General features: G+C 45.3%; 1 protein-coding gene across 1 annotated transcript in view; it reads right to left on the reverse strand.

Annotated features, from left to right (window-relative positions):
- LOC146191684 (cell adhesion molecule Dscam1-like) overlaps positions 1-12,646 on the reverse strand; it is a 396,722-nt gene that overhangs the window by 2,983 nt on the left and 381,093 nt on the right. Inside the window, exons 22-24 of the mRNA XM_084602201.1 lie at positions 9,353-9,682; positions 6,258-6,461; positions 2,059-2,223 (exon numbers count right to left, since the gene is read on the reverse strand). Of these exons, the coding sequence (XP_084458327.1) occupies positions 2,059-2,223; positions 6,258-6,461; positions 9,353-9,682 (699 nt within the window). The remainder of the gene's footprint in view (positions 1-2,058; positions 2,224-6,257; positions 6,462-9,352; positions 9,683-12,646) is intronic.

A 12,646-nucleotide genomic window follows, 5' to 3' on the forward strand; every position in this document is an offset into this window, starting at 1 on the left:
AAATGATATCGTCCACCACCAAACGGGAAGTTGTGCAACAAGGGTTTATGTCCAAATATTCTTACGAATATTGGAAAAACTGGCACCATATCGATGTTCACCAGTGGCGAGTAGGCATATAGACGAGCGACGAGAGCAGGATAGTCTGAAGCGGTGCGGATGCATCTGGATCATCCAAGTAATGCATCGCGGATGCTCAAGTGACTGAGTGCGTCATAGGGCCGCTTGATGACGTCGGTCCCGTCCTATTTTTTGTCATCGCTGGGACTTTTATACCCATTACGCGACCACAAACGAAAGATTCCGTCGGCTTTTCTCACAATAGAGCGAGTAACGTTTTCGCATAACGAACTCACAAACAAATCCTCAGGTGAGATCTGTGCAAAACCACCGAGGTAGGATATGTTTTGTTGATGTTGGTCCATGCCTGAACTTTCCGCCTAAAAATACACCTGCATAAACTGACCGCACCCATTCGGTGTAAATCTTTTATTGGAAAGGCTTTTTTTTTTGGTCGTTCATAATGAAGTTGGAAGCTGTTTTGTTTTTCTCAGACTGCACAATATATACCCCGCACCTCCACCAAGATGTTACGTGAAGAGTCAATCTATTTACAGTATATTTACAAGATGGTTTCAAATCGCACAACAGCGAGCAGCACCACGGAAACAGTCCCACTTCGTCGTCATCTATCTGCCTTTCCCTTCCGCGAGGCAAGTAAGGTAAACACTCGTCCTCGTCTTCTCGTAACAATATATTCATATACAAATGCTGCCCAGTAAAGGAAGGGAGAATAATGAAAGTAGTTTCTATGATAACGTTAATGAACTATCGTGCCAGTCGTAAGCATGGAGAGAAATATGATACTACGGACACCAAATGGGAAAGTTGATCCGCGTTTGTATGCGGGGAATCAATTTGATCAGAGCAACCAGGCCTATAAGGACTCAGTAAAGAACAGTCATGAAACTACGTTGCTGGTGGTTGAAGTAGTTTACGCAAGTCTTTAGATATGAACGATTTTCTGTCAACGAAAATCACTTCGTAATGGTACCTTTATGGCAGTGCTACCGAGACGTGGTAAGAAGGACATTAGAGGAGTACCTTTAAGAACACATGGCTGAGGAAGGAGTAACGTCATATGAGACAAGGGATAGATTGAGGCATAAAAAATGTGTGCCTAATGATTCTTAACGTTCTCTCAGAGTAAAAAAAAAAAAAAAAAATAACACGAGATTAGTGAACGTTTTTACGAGTATAAAGAAAGGCACAATAAATATGTTTATAATGTGTATAGAATATAGTAAACGTTTATAACAAAGGCAGTGAATAGAACAACGCCAGAGGACAAAAATCGACGATGGTGCCGTTTGCTGAGAAGAAAGAGAAAGGAGGCGAGCTGCCTGTCCAGCGCTTGATTTCAAAAAGGCTTGGCGTTGGAAGAAAGAGGAGCGGAAAGTTATAAGGAGACGAAATTCAAGTGCATTGCTTGTATATTTACATTCCGCAATAGTGAAGTGCATTGGAGATGTTAGAGCTGCAGAGTTCGGGTGAGGTCTGAGATCTAAGAAATAGAGCATACCTCAAGCAATCCTTGAAAGGCATCGTTAGAACAAGCTTGTAGTCTAGCTGCTGCTCTCAACCGAGGCACACCTCGTGTGATCGTGTACTGTAGCTTTAAAACCACTCCCAATATAGATGGGACACTTTATTTGCGATATTTCAGGCGCATATGTTATGTGCTTTCATAAAACTGTGAATGTTGTAGGCACAGCTATTCGAAGATAGCTTTGTTTCAAACTGCTGCACATAATCAGCAACTTGAGCCAAAAATATTAATACAAACATGAAATAACTGCCGACGGCATACTGCGACAGGCCTTCGAGTAGGAACCTTACGCAGCGGGAGTAACTTGCTAAGTGCAGCGAGGCAAGAGGTTAAAAGTATTCATAACTGTAACTACATCGCTAAATGACAACCACGTTTCCGTGTCATTGTTGTGGAGGCCCAGATATGACGTATAAAAAAAAGAAACGAATAAAGTGTTGTAGTCTCACCTCGCCTTGATCCCGACGCAACAGGAACTGGCTTGCGCGCAGGTGAGGCGTAGTAAGAGGTAGCCTTTGCGTAGGCGTCTTGCTGCTGGAGGCGTTCCTTTTTGGAGCAAAACACCGCCATGCTAACGGAGTCTGCGCTGCCTTGGCACTTGCGCAGTGGGTCATCTATAAGGCACATCGCAAACAAATACAGAGATCAGGAAAACTGAAGAATCGACGAACAATGAGTGAAATGTGGTTCACATCCGCTGAAGATTAAAAGTATCCATGGCTTGTCGTCGTAATTGAGCCTCTGCGAAGCTTATACACACACTTTACGAAGACGTTTATAGCGGAGTGCACGAACTGATACTGAAATGTCTCAAGTGTATAACCTGTCACATAAATTCCTAACAAAGAAGCGGCGGTTTTTAGCCTCCAGCCGATGAGTTCCAGACACCTTCCACTCAGATGTAAACCAGTTGTAGAAGGGAGTTGGCATGAACTGAAAAAGATACATAGCAAAGGGCTTAGGAATAAAATTATAGGGACTGAGTGCTAATTAAGACTGATGTGCATCTACAGATTTTTGCCCATTGACGTCGAAGGCTCGACTTTCCCTTAACAAAGAAGCTTTATGAATCATAAAAAGTGAAAATTTAGATACACGTGTCCCCCTTGCCATTTGTTCACTATAATGAACTTTAATGCATCAAGATATGTCTTTTCTTTTTTTTTGTTGGTAGTGTTTAACGGTCCCAAGGCGATTCAATCTATGAGGCGCGTCGCAGTGGAGGGCTCCGGAAATTTCGACCATCGGGGATACTTTAACGTGCATTGACATCGAGCACCACAAGGGAGCTTTGCTTTTCGCCTGCGTGAGAAAGCAGCCGCCGCGGCTGGCATAAGATCCCGCGTTCTTGAGATTAGCAGCCGACCGCCTTGACCACTTGGCCACCGCGGCAGGTCATATGTCCTCTCGTCCGAAGTCCCGAGGATAGACTATGGCTTCTTTTACATTGAAGCGGTGATTACGGTTCTCACGTTGACGTTGGCGTCATGGGTTTGCATCGAAAGAATCAAAAACTTTCATTATAATTTTTGGAATTAATGAGCCTTTGGGTCACAGTAAGAATGTCCATTTGGCAGAAAGTGCCAGAATAGGTTTTGCAAGGAATAAAAGAAAAATAAAATGTTGTTATCATCATTGGCCTTTCAAGCGCCTTAATTAACCTTACTTCTCGGAGTGAGGGGCTGTGTTGCTGGTGTTTTAAGTCGGTTGCGTGCCTTTCTAAAGGTCAAATAGAAAAGTAACTCATGTTACATCTACATCGTTGCTGAAAACATGTTGTGGGCCAGTCTGCAGTTGTGATATTCATGGCTAGTCGATGTAACTGAGTCCCTGCGAAACTTTTAAACCAATATTTCTCGAGTCGTTCAGCTGAAAACAGATTTGCTTTGTCATGTCGCTTACGCAGAAACAAAATATGTTTTGGCAGTTATATCAGGACTTAATAGCATAATGTAAGTGATTACCCTGTCAGTAGAAGATTCAGTGGGTCATTTCGCTAACGTATATTTCAGAATATTCACTAGCGTATAAGCCCGACAAACGCAATTATCTAATTGTCATGTCCGACTTCAAGACATGATTTTCACTCAGGTAGCATATCCTTTACTCTAATTCCGAAAAACGCGCAGCTATTGTTGCCCAGTAACAAAAACTTAAAGAAGAAGAAAACCTTCTGCAAGCGTTAATTTTCATTCTTCGCCCTAGGAAGCCACTGCATTATCAAACTGTTCGCCCGCTACGTGTCCAATGGGTCCCATGAAACTCACTGTCAGAGGCATATATTTCGTGTACTGCACCACACAATGTAAAGGTGGATAAAGCGCAGCTTTTTGAACCCGCTCCCAAGTAGGGCCGGCGTAGTGATATAGATTTAAACAGGGATGGGATAACACTACTTAGTACTTCCACAGTGTTCAAAGCAAAACAAAGCATTGCACTGCTATTAGGTACACTGCAGCCGTAATGCTTATGAAGAGAGCGTCGCTTTGATGTTCGGCGGTACACAAAGTCAAGTGAAATGCTAAGCATGTTCCGCAAAATGACGTTAGTAAGTTTAGTGAGTCACTAACGTAAGTACCAACATCCCGTGCTCGGCGTTGCACACACACGTGACATATGGGATGCCAGTGTCCTTGTTAGGGAACTCTCAAAGTAAAAGTTATAGCTCGCGCCTGGGCGACGTACGACCGTATTTTCGCCGGCAAACTTTTATCTCTCTCTCTCTCTCTCGCTGCCGGGCTGCTTTCAGGGTGCCAGGATTCCTGAGCCGATGCTGCTGCTATTGCAAAACCAGAAACTTGCATGCAAGAGGAGAGGCGACACAACGAACGCGTCAGTCGACGACTTCGAGCTCGCAAAATCAAATTTGGCCAAACTCGGCAGTAGCTTATGCAACAAAATCGCGAGCGGCACCGCCAGCTCGCCCGAAAACAAGGCACGTCAAGCAGACCATAGACCGTGTTCCCCGACGGCCGCTCCTTTGCAACGAACAAACCTAACTGGCTTAGAGCGACGTCACCGAAGATGCCGAGTTCGTCGAACGTGCGAGGGCAGCCGCACCTCGTCGCCGGGGTTTGTTGCTGCTTGGGGCTACAGCTTTGTTTTGTGCACGCTTTGCCTCCACGCGTTTGAGAGCGTGAGCAGGCGGGGGGCATGCATGCCTGCGCATTTATATATACGACCGAACACAAAGCATTCAGCAGTGTTCATCCCGTCTGATCTGCCAGTCTAAGCGGGAGAATCAAAAGAGCACAAATAACGCGAGTTACAGCTTATGATGCGCGTCGAGAGGCACAAAACTACAATACGAAAAAAAATTCGTGCTGAAAGAATGGCTGCAGTCAGTCTGTGCGTGGGGAGGGAACGATTGTGTCTTACTCGGTCGCACCGTGTAAGCTAGGACGCCCGGAGTTTAAATATTTCAGAGTCGTGTTTCCGCCGGCGTTATTTGGGATTGTCGTTCGCCTTCAAACGTGCTGCGCCAGTCGAACGAAATGGCCTGAATATTTCATGCCCGAGAAACTGGCAGCGCCGTCGCCGATGCAGCAACAGCCGCACCAGAACAGGCGAACGCGCGGCAGACGCCAATAGCACACGACGTAGCTCATCAGGAAGGATGCAGTCGAAGATGTCACGACAAACTGAGCGAACTGACTAGTTTGGCGTTCGCGTGTACTGAGTGCGCAGATTAAGTTTTTCTTTCTATCTTTCGGAACCTTGCCTGTATATACGATAGCGGCCGTTTCTCCGCACGCTATAGATTGCTAGTTTCGGCTGGTTACATGCGACAATGGTTAAAAAAGCTTTGAGCAGAGCTTACAGGGCCTCGCCATGCTTTGGCCATTACGGAAACTTTTTCAGAGAGACATTTGTGTGTCCTGTGATCAAGAACATCTCTTAGTGCTTTAGACCTAAAAAGGGGAGACACTGGATTCACAATGTCTGAGCGTCAATGCCCTGCAGTTGCCTCCACACATCCATAATATATAGCTTAGGCATGCTGTCACGTTTCTCCAGACACATTTGTTCCCAACGGTATCCAAGATGGCACTTAAGTCTCCAATATGGCACCTAGGCAAATGCGCTCGCTGAGCCCCAGTTAATGACCTTCGCAAAACATTTTACTGCAATTTCACGTACATCGTTTCATGGTTGCTCTTAAAACGCCACCACAAATAAAAGAAAAAAATGAAAGACTGCTTAAATGAAAGTGTAATCACTCAGTCACAATGGCTCATTGGTTAGAGCATTCGATTGATGATTACGAGACACAGGTTCGTTCCTAGCCACGGTGGCTGCTTTTCAATAGAGGCGAAACGCAAGCCGCCCGTGTATTGCGTGATGCCACTGAACGTTATAAAAACAAAATTTCGGCGTCCACCAATACGAAGTCCTTCATTGCCAACAGTTTTGGGATGTTAAGCCCTATAAAATAAACAACTATATCCATCATCATTATTGCCGACCACTGCGGTCGACCCACTTGAAGCTTATCGTCTAAATCATCTTATTCTGCGTATGTGATTATCATCCCATTCGAGAAATTGTTTTCAGCCAACAGACCTAATTTTTTAGCCAATAATTCGGAGTAAGCGGCAGGAAATCGTGCGTACCTCGCTTGCTATGAAATTTGAAGCGCATTGCTCACCCATATGGTTCTCGTCACCGGTTCCAGCGGCGCTGTAGGCGTCGTTCTGCCGTCGGAAACACACCATAACCAGGGCGACCACGACAATGAGCACGAGTACGGACACGCTGACTGGAAGCAGGATGGACAGGTTCCGGTACAGCGGCACGTCCCCTCCGTCTCCAGCTTGGACTCCGGACGAACCATGGGTTGAGCTCACTCCAGCTGCGCAGAGATGGAAGGGGTTCTTAGTTAGGGCAAAGATCTAGCATTCACCAGACTCGACTTAGTATACAGGTTTCATTATTAGAAACTTTCTCACGAATTGATAAGTGGTCCCAAGAAAAACAAAGTTAAGAGTATTCAGAGGTTTTGTAGAGAACAAGGGTGTCGCAATGTGTAGCGAATAAGAATGGTCGCATTCCTAATGAAGACTACTTAATATCACATGCCTTGATTTCCGTGATTTCAAGCGTACGAGATCTTCCCAATCAGGTTTGCTGCTTACTTGCGAAAACTAAGCACTGTCATTTTGTCGTAAGCGCGTGTAAAGAATAAGAATAACAATGTCACAGCAAAATTATTTTTATTTACATTAAACTGCGTGTGTTATGTGGTCCAAGAAGGAAGGACATACTGCAAGACATATATTTAAAACGCCATAAAATTAATACATAAACAAAACGTATAGCACCTGACGCAATAGAACGATCAAGAGACCTAAGGAAATACATTGCAATATCCTTTTCTTCATAATTCTTTGCTCAGAGCCCACGATGACTGTAAGTGTGCCCACCTTTGAGTCATTTTGGACAAAACGTTTATTAATGTGTCCTGAGTGACATGATGTGAGGTTAAAATATTCAGACTCTACATTTTACCCCAGGAGAAAGAGTGACGTTAGCTCTTTCACATTCCTCTGAGGAAACTTTGAACCGCACGTTCCGTGTGCACTTTTACCACTGCACTTCGAGTGAAAAACAACCGCTGCAAACATTATTCCTTTGACGGTTCTTTCAATTTTTTTGTGACGTGGTCTCCAGCTGGTTGGGCGTTATTGCACGAGTAAACCAATAACGAAATAAGTATAAGCTAAGTGCAGTTTTGTTTTCACTACGCGACTACGATCAACAGAGCTTTGTATGAAGTCTGCAACATGCAAAGATTACTTCGTAAAACTTGCGTCACGTTACTTTGGCGTCTTATGCGCTTCGGCGGAAAACGACTGCTCGAACGTGTGGCTTCGACTGCTGCCAGTTTCCCGGAGCTTTGGCCACTGGGTCCGAGACAATACATTTTGTAGCGAAAGCGATTTTTGTCGTGCCTGTCACCGGCCGCAACGACGCATGTACCATAACAATGGCACCCATCGGCGCCATTCTACAGGTTCTCCGGGACTGCGCCGACTCGTGACGTCACGTGCCTCGTTTTGCAGCCTCAGTGGACATGTACAAAACATTCGCCGGTCCCCTCTGCTGGCGAGTCTCCATCGCGCGAACTCCGTACGATCGCGTGACTAACTGCGAAGCTGAGCATATAAGCCTTAGCGTGCGCGCTTGCTAGACAGATGCGTCATGGATGAAGAAGCGAACGGTGAGCGCGCGTACAGTGCGTGGCATCTTCGGAGACAGCGAGAAGATGCGTCGGACGACCAAGAAATCATTGATTGACGTGAGGAAACCGGACAGCGTACAAACCAAACACGAAAGACTGAACAGGCATTCGAGACGCCGGAAGAGTGGTAGAACGTCTCGCCAAGCGGCGGTATCAATTAAGACGCGGAGCAGCAGATACGCTAGCCGAGCTTTCGCTGCGTGTATCCTGGCCTAGCTGAGCTAAGCCAGTGCTGAATTTTTGGTATGTTTGCTGTAGCTGGAAAAAAGCGAGCATGTTGTTTGTTCGACTCTACTGCTCTTCCATGAGTGGGTATGGCTGCGTGGTGCGCTTGCTCGAGACGTCATTAATACGCCAAAATAGAAAGAAACGCGAGAAGTGTAAGCTTTGCTCGCCCTTATCATGCTGCCAGAATAGGATAACTTCGATCGGGTAGCCACATTTTACTTTACGTTGAGTAGCTGTAGGCTATAGAAGTAAGGACTTAAAACCAGTGGCCGAAATTCCGTAAAGTTTACGATAGTCTAATCCACCCACACGAGGGTTCATGCTTCACTTGCTGGCAGTCGCCCGTCTTTTATTAAACGAAGAAAAACCTTCGAAGATGCGAAGTAAAGAAATTTCCAACACTCGGAGCAAGAACCCAAAGTTTCTAAGCTTTGGGGTTTTGGCTAAGCAGCAAAGTTGGTGGCATACCTGGCTAAAATATTACGGATTTGCAGAATAAGACTTGGTACGAAATGACGGCAACAGAATAGAATTGCGAGGAAGCTCACCTGCAAGTACGGCTACTCCCGTCAGTGGCCAGCGTAAAGGTATGCATAAATGTCCAACACACAAAGGATAACGTACTGACATATCCACCAGTGTGTAGAGAGGAATGTCGAGTTAACTATGCTAGCGATGTGGCAATGTTGATTCCATTTCTGACGCTGTTTCATTGGCACCATCGTTGACATCGGTACCGATAACTTGGCTATTTTTAGAATGAACTCAAGTTTTCATATTCTGTTGCAAAGCATATGGTTTCTGCTTTCCAAGTCTCCTGCAGCAGCCGATACTGACGCCTTCAGGTTCTCAACTTTTATAAAATAAATATCTTCGATATAACTGGAAGAATCAAAATAAAACATATGCCTTTCCAAAGCAAATTAAAGATGCACTTTCTTGTAGGTGTACTTGCAAATTCGTTCATTTATACCATTAGGGCAACTACGTTAATGTAGGGTCCGTTTTTGTTTTACCTGAAACACGAAAAGCAATAACGATACAATGCTAAAAAAATAACGCAGTTAGCAAGCAATCGTAAAATTACGCATGAATCTACAAAGAGCGCAAAATGTGATACGGAGTCCACTTCGAGGTAAGCGGTCAAAATTCATAGATGTAAAAAACTGACTAAACTTTGTTCAAACATGGCTGGCTAGTATAACAGTATCTGCTTGCCGAAGGTGATACCTATCCATGCGCGGTGAAATCGAAAAATAAGCATATCTGCTAACCCATGTGCGACCGGTTGAGCGTTCTGAAGGTGTAGTCGGCCTCGGTGGTTCCGGCATCGGAGTAGGCGCTGACCCGCACCTCGTACTCCCTTCCCGGCGATAAGTGGCGCAGCTCAAAATGCCTCTGGTGCGCGGGGACGGCATCAGACACCAGCTTCCAGGGCTGCTGCTGCTGCTGCTGCTGTTGCGGCTGTTGTCCGGGGCCTGTAGGCCTGATGTGCACGCCGAAGTGAAGGATCGGACACCCGCCCGACTGCCACAGGTCCAGCCTAAGCGTGGCTGACGTAGCGTTCAAACCGATGAAGTTCTCCAGCTTGGAAGAGACTGGTGCTGCATTGGCACATGAAAGAAAAAAAAATGATAGCAGTGACGCACTTGCCCGATGAAATACACCGATTGTTGGAGTCAGGTTTAACACTGCAATGAGTGCAAACGTTCCCCTAGCCTGGTACTTGACTTCTGAGGAGTGAAATGCTGGAAAAATGGGTCTTCCACTCCATCTGTTCCCAAGCATTCCGTCCCACAAAAGCGAAGAAGCAGGCCGGGAGGATCAGAAAATCAATCAGCACGCAGTGGCGTTCACAGGTCCTCCCGAATGCGAGGCCAACGCTATGACCTGTAGGCCATCGCTTCGGAGCAGTATGCCGCTCTCACTGTCCCATGCGAGTGTTATGTAGCGTAAATTAAAATACGTGTACAAGTGTATGCTAATAATGGAAACAGCAGGTACACCTAGTTTGCATATCTGTCACAGGCCTTATGCTTGAACGTGTGCACAGGTAACCGGATGAGCAGGTTGTTAAAATGCAGCCTTATTACAGGCAAAACGCCGATTAATCCCGCTTGGGTATGTTTTATTATTTTACTTATTTCACAAAACTGTCAATTCCTGCTGGGATCATTATAGAAGTGAGATAATGGTACTCTTAAAAACAGGTGCAATGCAGGTCAGGCAACATACAGGAACCAAACATACATAAAACACAGGCGGTTGCAGTACATGGTATATTACGTTAGTTTTCCCAACGGTTCTTCACAGGTGTTGGTTGTAAAAAAAAAAAAAAAAAAGAGTTTTGGTCACGCTGTTTCTTCCAGAGCATTAGCAAACTGGTTTGGTTTGGTTTGTGGGGTTTAACGTCCCAAAGCACCTCAGGCTATGAGATACGCCGTAGTGGAGGACTCCGGAAATTTCGACCACCTGGGGTTCTTTAACGTGCACTGACATCGCACAGCACACGGGCGCCTTCCTTCTCGCCTGCATCGAAAAGCGGCCGCCGAGACCGGGATTCGATCTCGCGTTCTTGGGAACAGTGGTCGAGCGCCGTAACCACTGTGCCACCCCGGCGGGGCATGTTTCTATTTAAGGCTTGCCAATAATAGTACGGTTTAACGAATTCCATTCCCAGACAACTCGTGGAAAATAAGGAAAGCGAAAAGTATCATTGTTACAAAATACTTTTTCTAGTGTGAAGTCGTGCTTATGTCGCGTCGGTCTGGTGTTTTTGTACCTCATGAAAACGGCGGGATTCAGCTGTAGCGCATTGTGTAAAACTGCGTATAAGAATTTTAGATGTTGAAGTTTGGCCCGGACATCGAAAGTTGCGAGACCGGCGCGGGAAAGGAGTTCAGTAGGTGAATCTGTGCGCTTATAAAGGTTCGCTTATAAAGTTGACCGCTTTTGTTTGTACTCTTTCGAGCATGCGAACGTGGCTTTTGCTATGTGGAAACCATACTATGTTGGCATATTCGAGCGCCGGTCTGATAAGGGGGACATAAGCGAGCTGTCTTATTTGGCTGGTGGAATGCGATAGGGTGCGTTTGGTATAGAACAGTTTGTTCAGAGCTTGTTTAGCTACATGTTGTATGTGAGCATTCCAGCTAATATCGGATGTAATGACCACGCCCAAGTATTTATACTGAATAACATTTTCAAGAATGGCGCCATTAAAGCCGTACGGAAACAGCAGGCTTGAGTGTTTTTTTGATACGGTCACGCAAACAGTTTTATCAGAGTATACCACAATTGGCCAATCTGCACAACACTGCACTACCCTATGTAGACAATTATTCAACTTTACTCGGTCCTCACTTACGGTATGATAAAGTATGCAGTCGTCTACAAAAAGGCGATAGGTCACGTCAACTTTATGCCATCAATGTACAATATAAACAGAAGTGCGACCAGGACAGAGCCCCGAGGAACTCCGCAATATCGGAGAAGCGGTTATTTTATTCCCCGTACTGGAAGCGGTTTGAAAGAAAATCTTCGATCCAGCGAACAAGGGCGCCGCCCCCAAGAAGGCTGTTTAGCTTGCGAAGTAATTTAACGTGGGAGACGCGATCGAACACTTTTGTAAAGTCCATAAATATTATGTCTACCTGTAGCTGGTCATTAATGCTTTGAGTTAGGTTATGAACGGTTTTTACGAGTTGTGCCACTGTTGAGAGTCCGTGTGGAAGGCCATGCTGATTTGGATGAAGTAAATTATTTGATTCTGTATATTCTGTCAAATGTTTCAAATTTATGTGTTCTAGTCTTCTACAATACGTGCATGTCATGAAAATTTGGCGGTAATTTGACAAGCAAGAATGCATGTCAGATGCACTCCGCATGCATTTGTTATGCATGCGGAATGTGGCGTTCAATATCTGAACGGGGACTACATAGACCCCTCAGCGGACGATTACAGATAATCAGAATTATCTGCTGACCGTCAGTAATCTCTCACATCGCACGTAAAATGGTCGTGTTTGTAATTTCTTCTTCCTCGAAATATACCCGCAACGGCCGGCGGCCGGCCTGCAATCTTGGACGTTGCGGTCGGCGAAGGAACACCGGCAGCACTGAGTCACCGCGGCAGCTGTTATAACAAAATCCGGATGACAGATTAGGTAAACGTTGCTGAATTTTTCTTTTTAAGAATAGCGACATTATGTTAGTAATACAACAAGAAACAAAAAAAATGATAAGGCACTCTAGAAGCCCTACTTCAATGTTTAAAACAGGAGAGCAAAATTCGGTTTTAAAAAGTTTGTAAGCAGCGTCACACGGTCTTGAGAAAGAAAATTGGAGTGAAAATGCCAAATCGAAATTGGCTGTTTGATTACAGGGCGCATGTGGTATTTGGTGTATTTGATATCGCACCTTCGACAACGGACGCGTCGACGCGCATATAAGATTGGTAACTAAGTAGTGTGCCTGCTGTGAGCGTTTACCCAGCATTATATACAGAAAACATGATTTAACGTTGCTGCATTTTGGCCTGACTTCCTGGAGCCCGTCATAGCTTTAAC

The sequence above is a fragment of the Amblyomma maculatum genome, chromosome 4, assembly GCF_055883805.1.
Source record: "Amblyomma maculatum isolate TAMU_Amacu chromosome 4, ASM5588380v1, whole genome shotgun sequence".
Taxonomy (NCBI): domain Eukaryota; kingdom Metazoa; phylum Arthropoda; class Arachnida; order Ixodida; family Ixodidae; genus Amblyomma; species Amblyomma maculatum.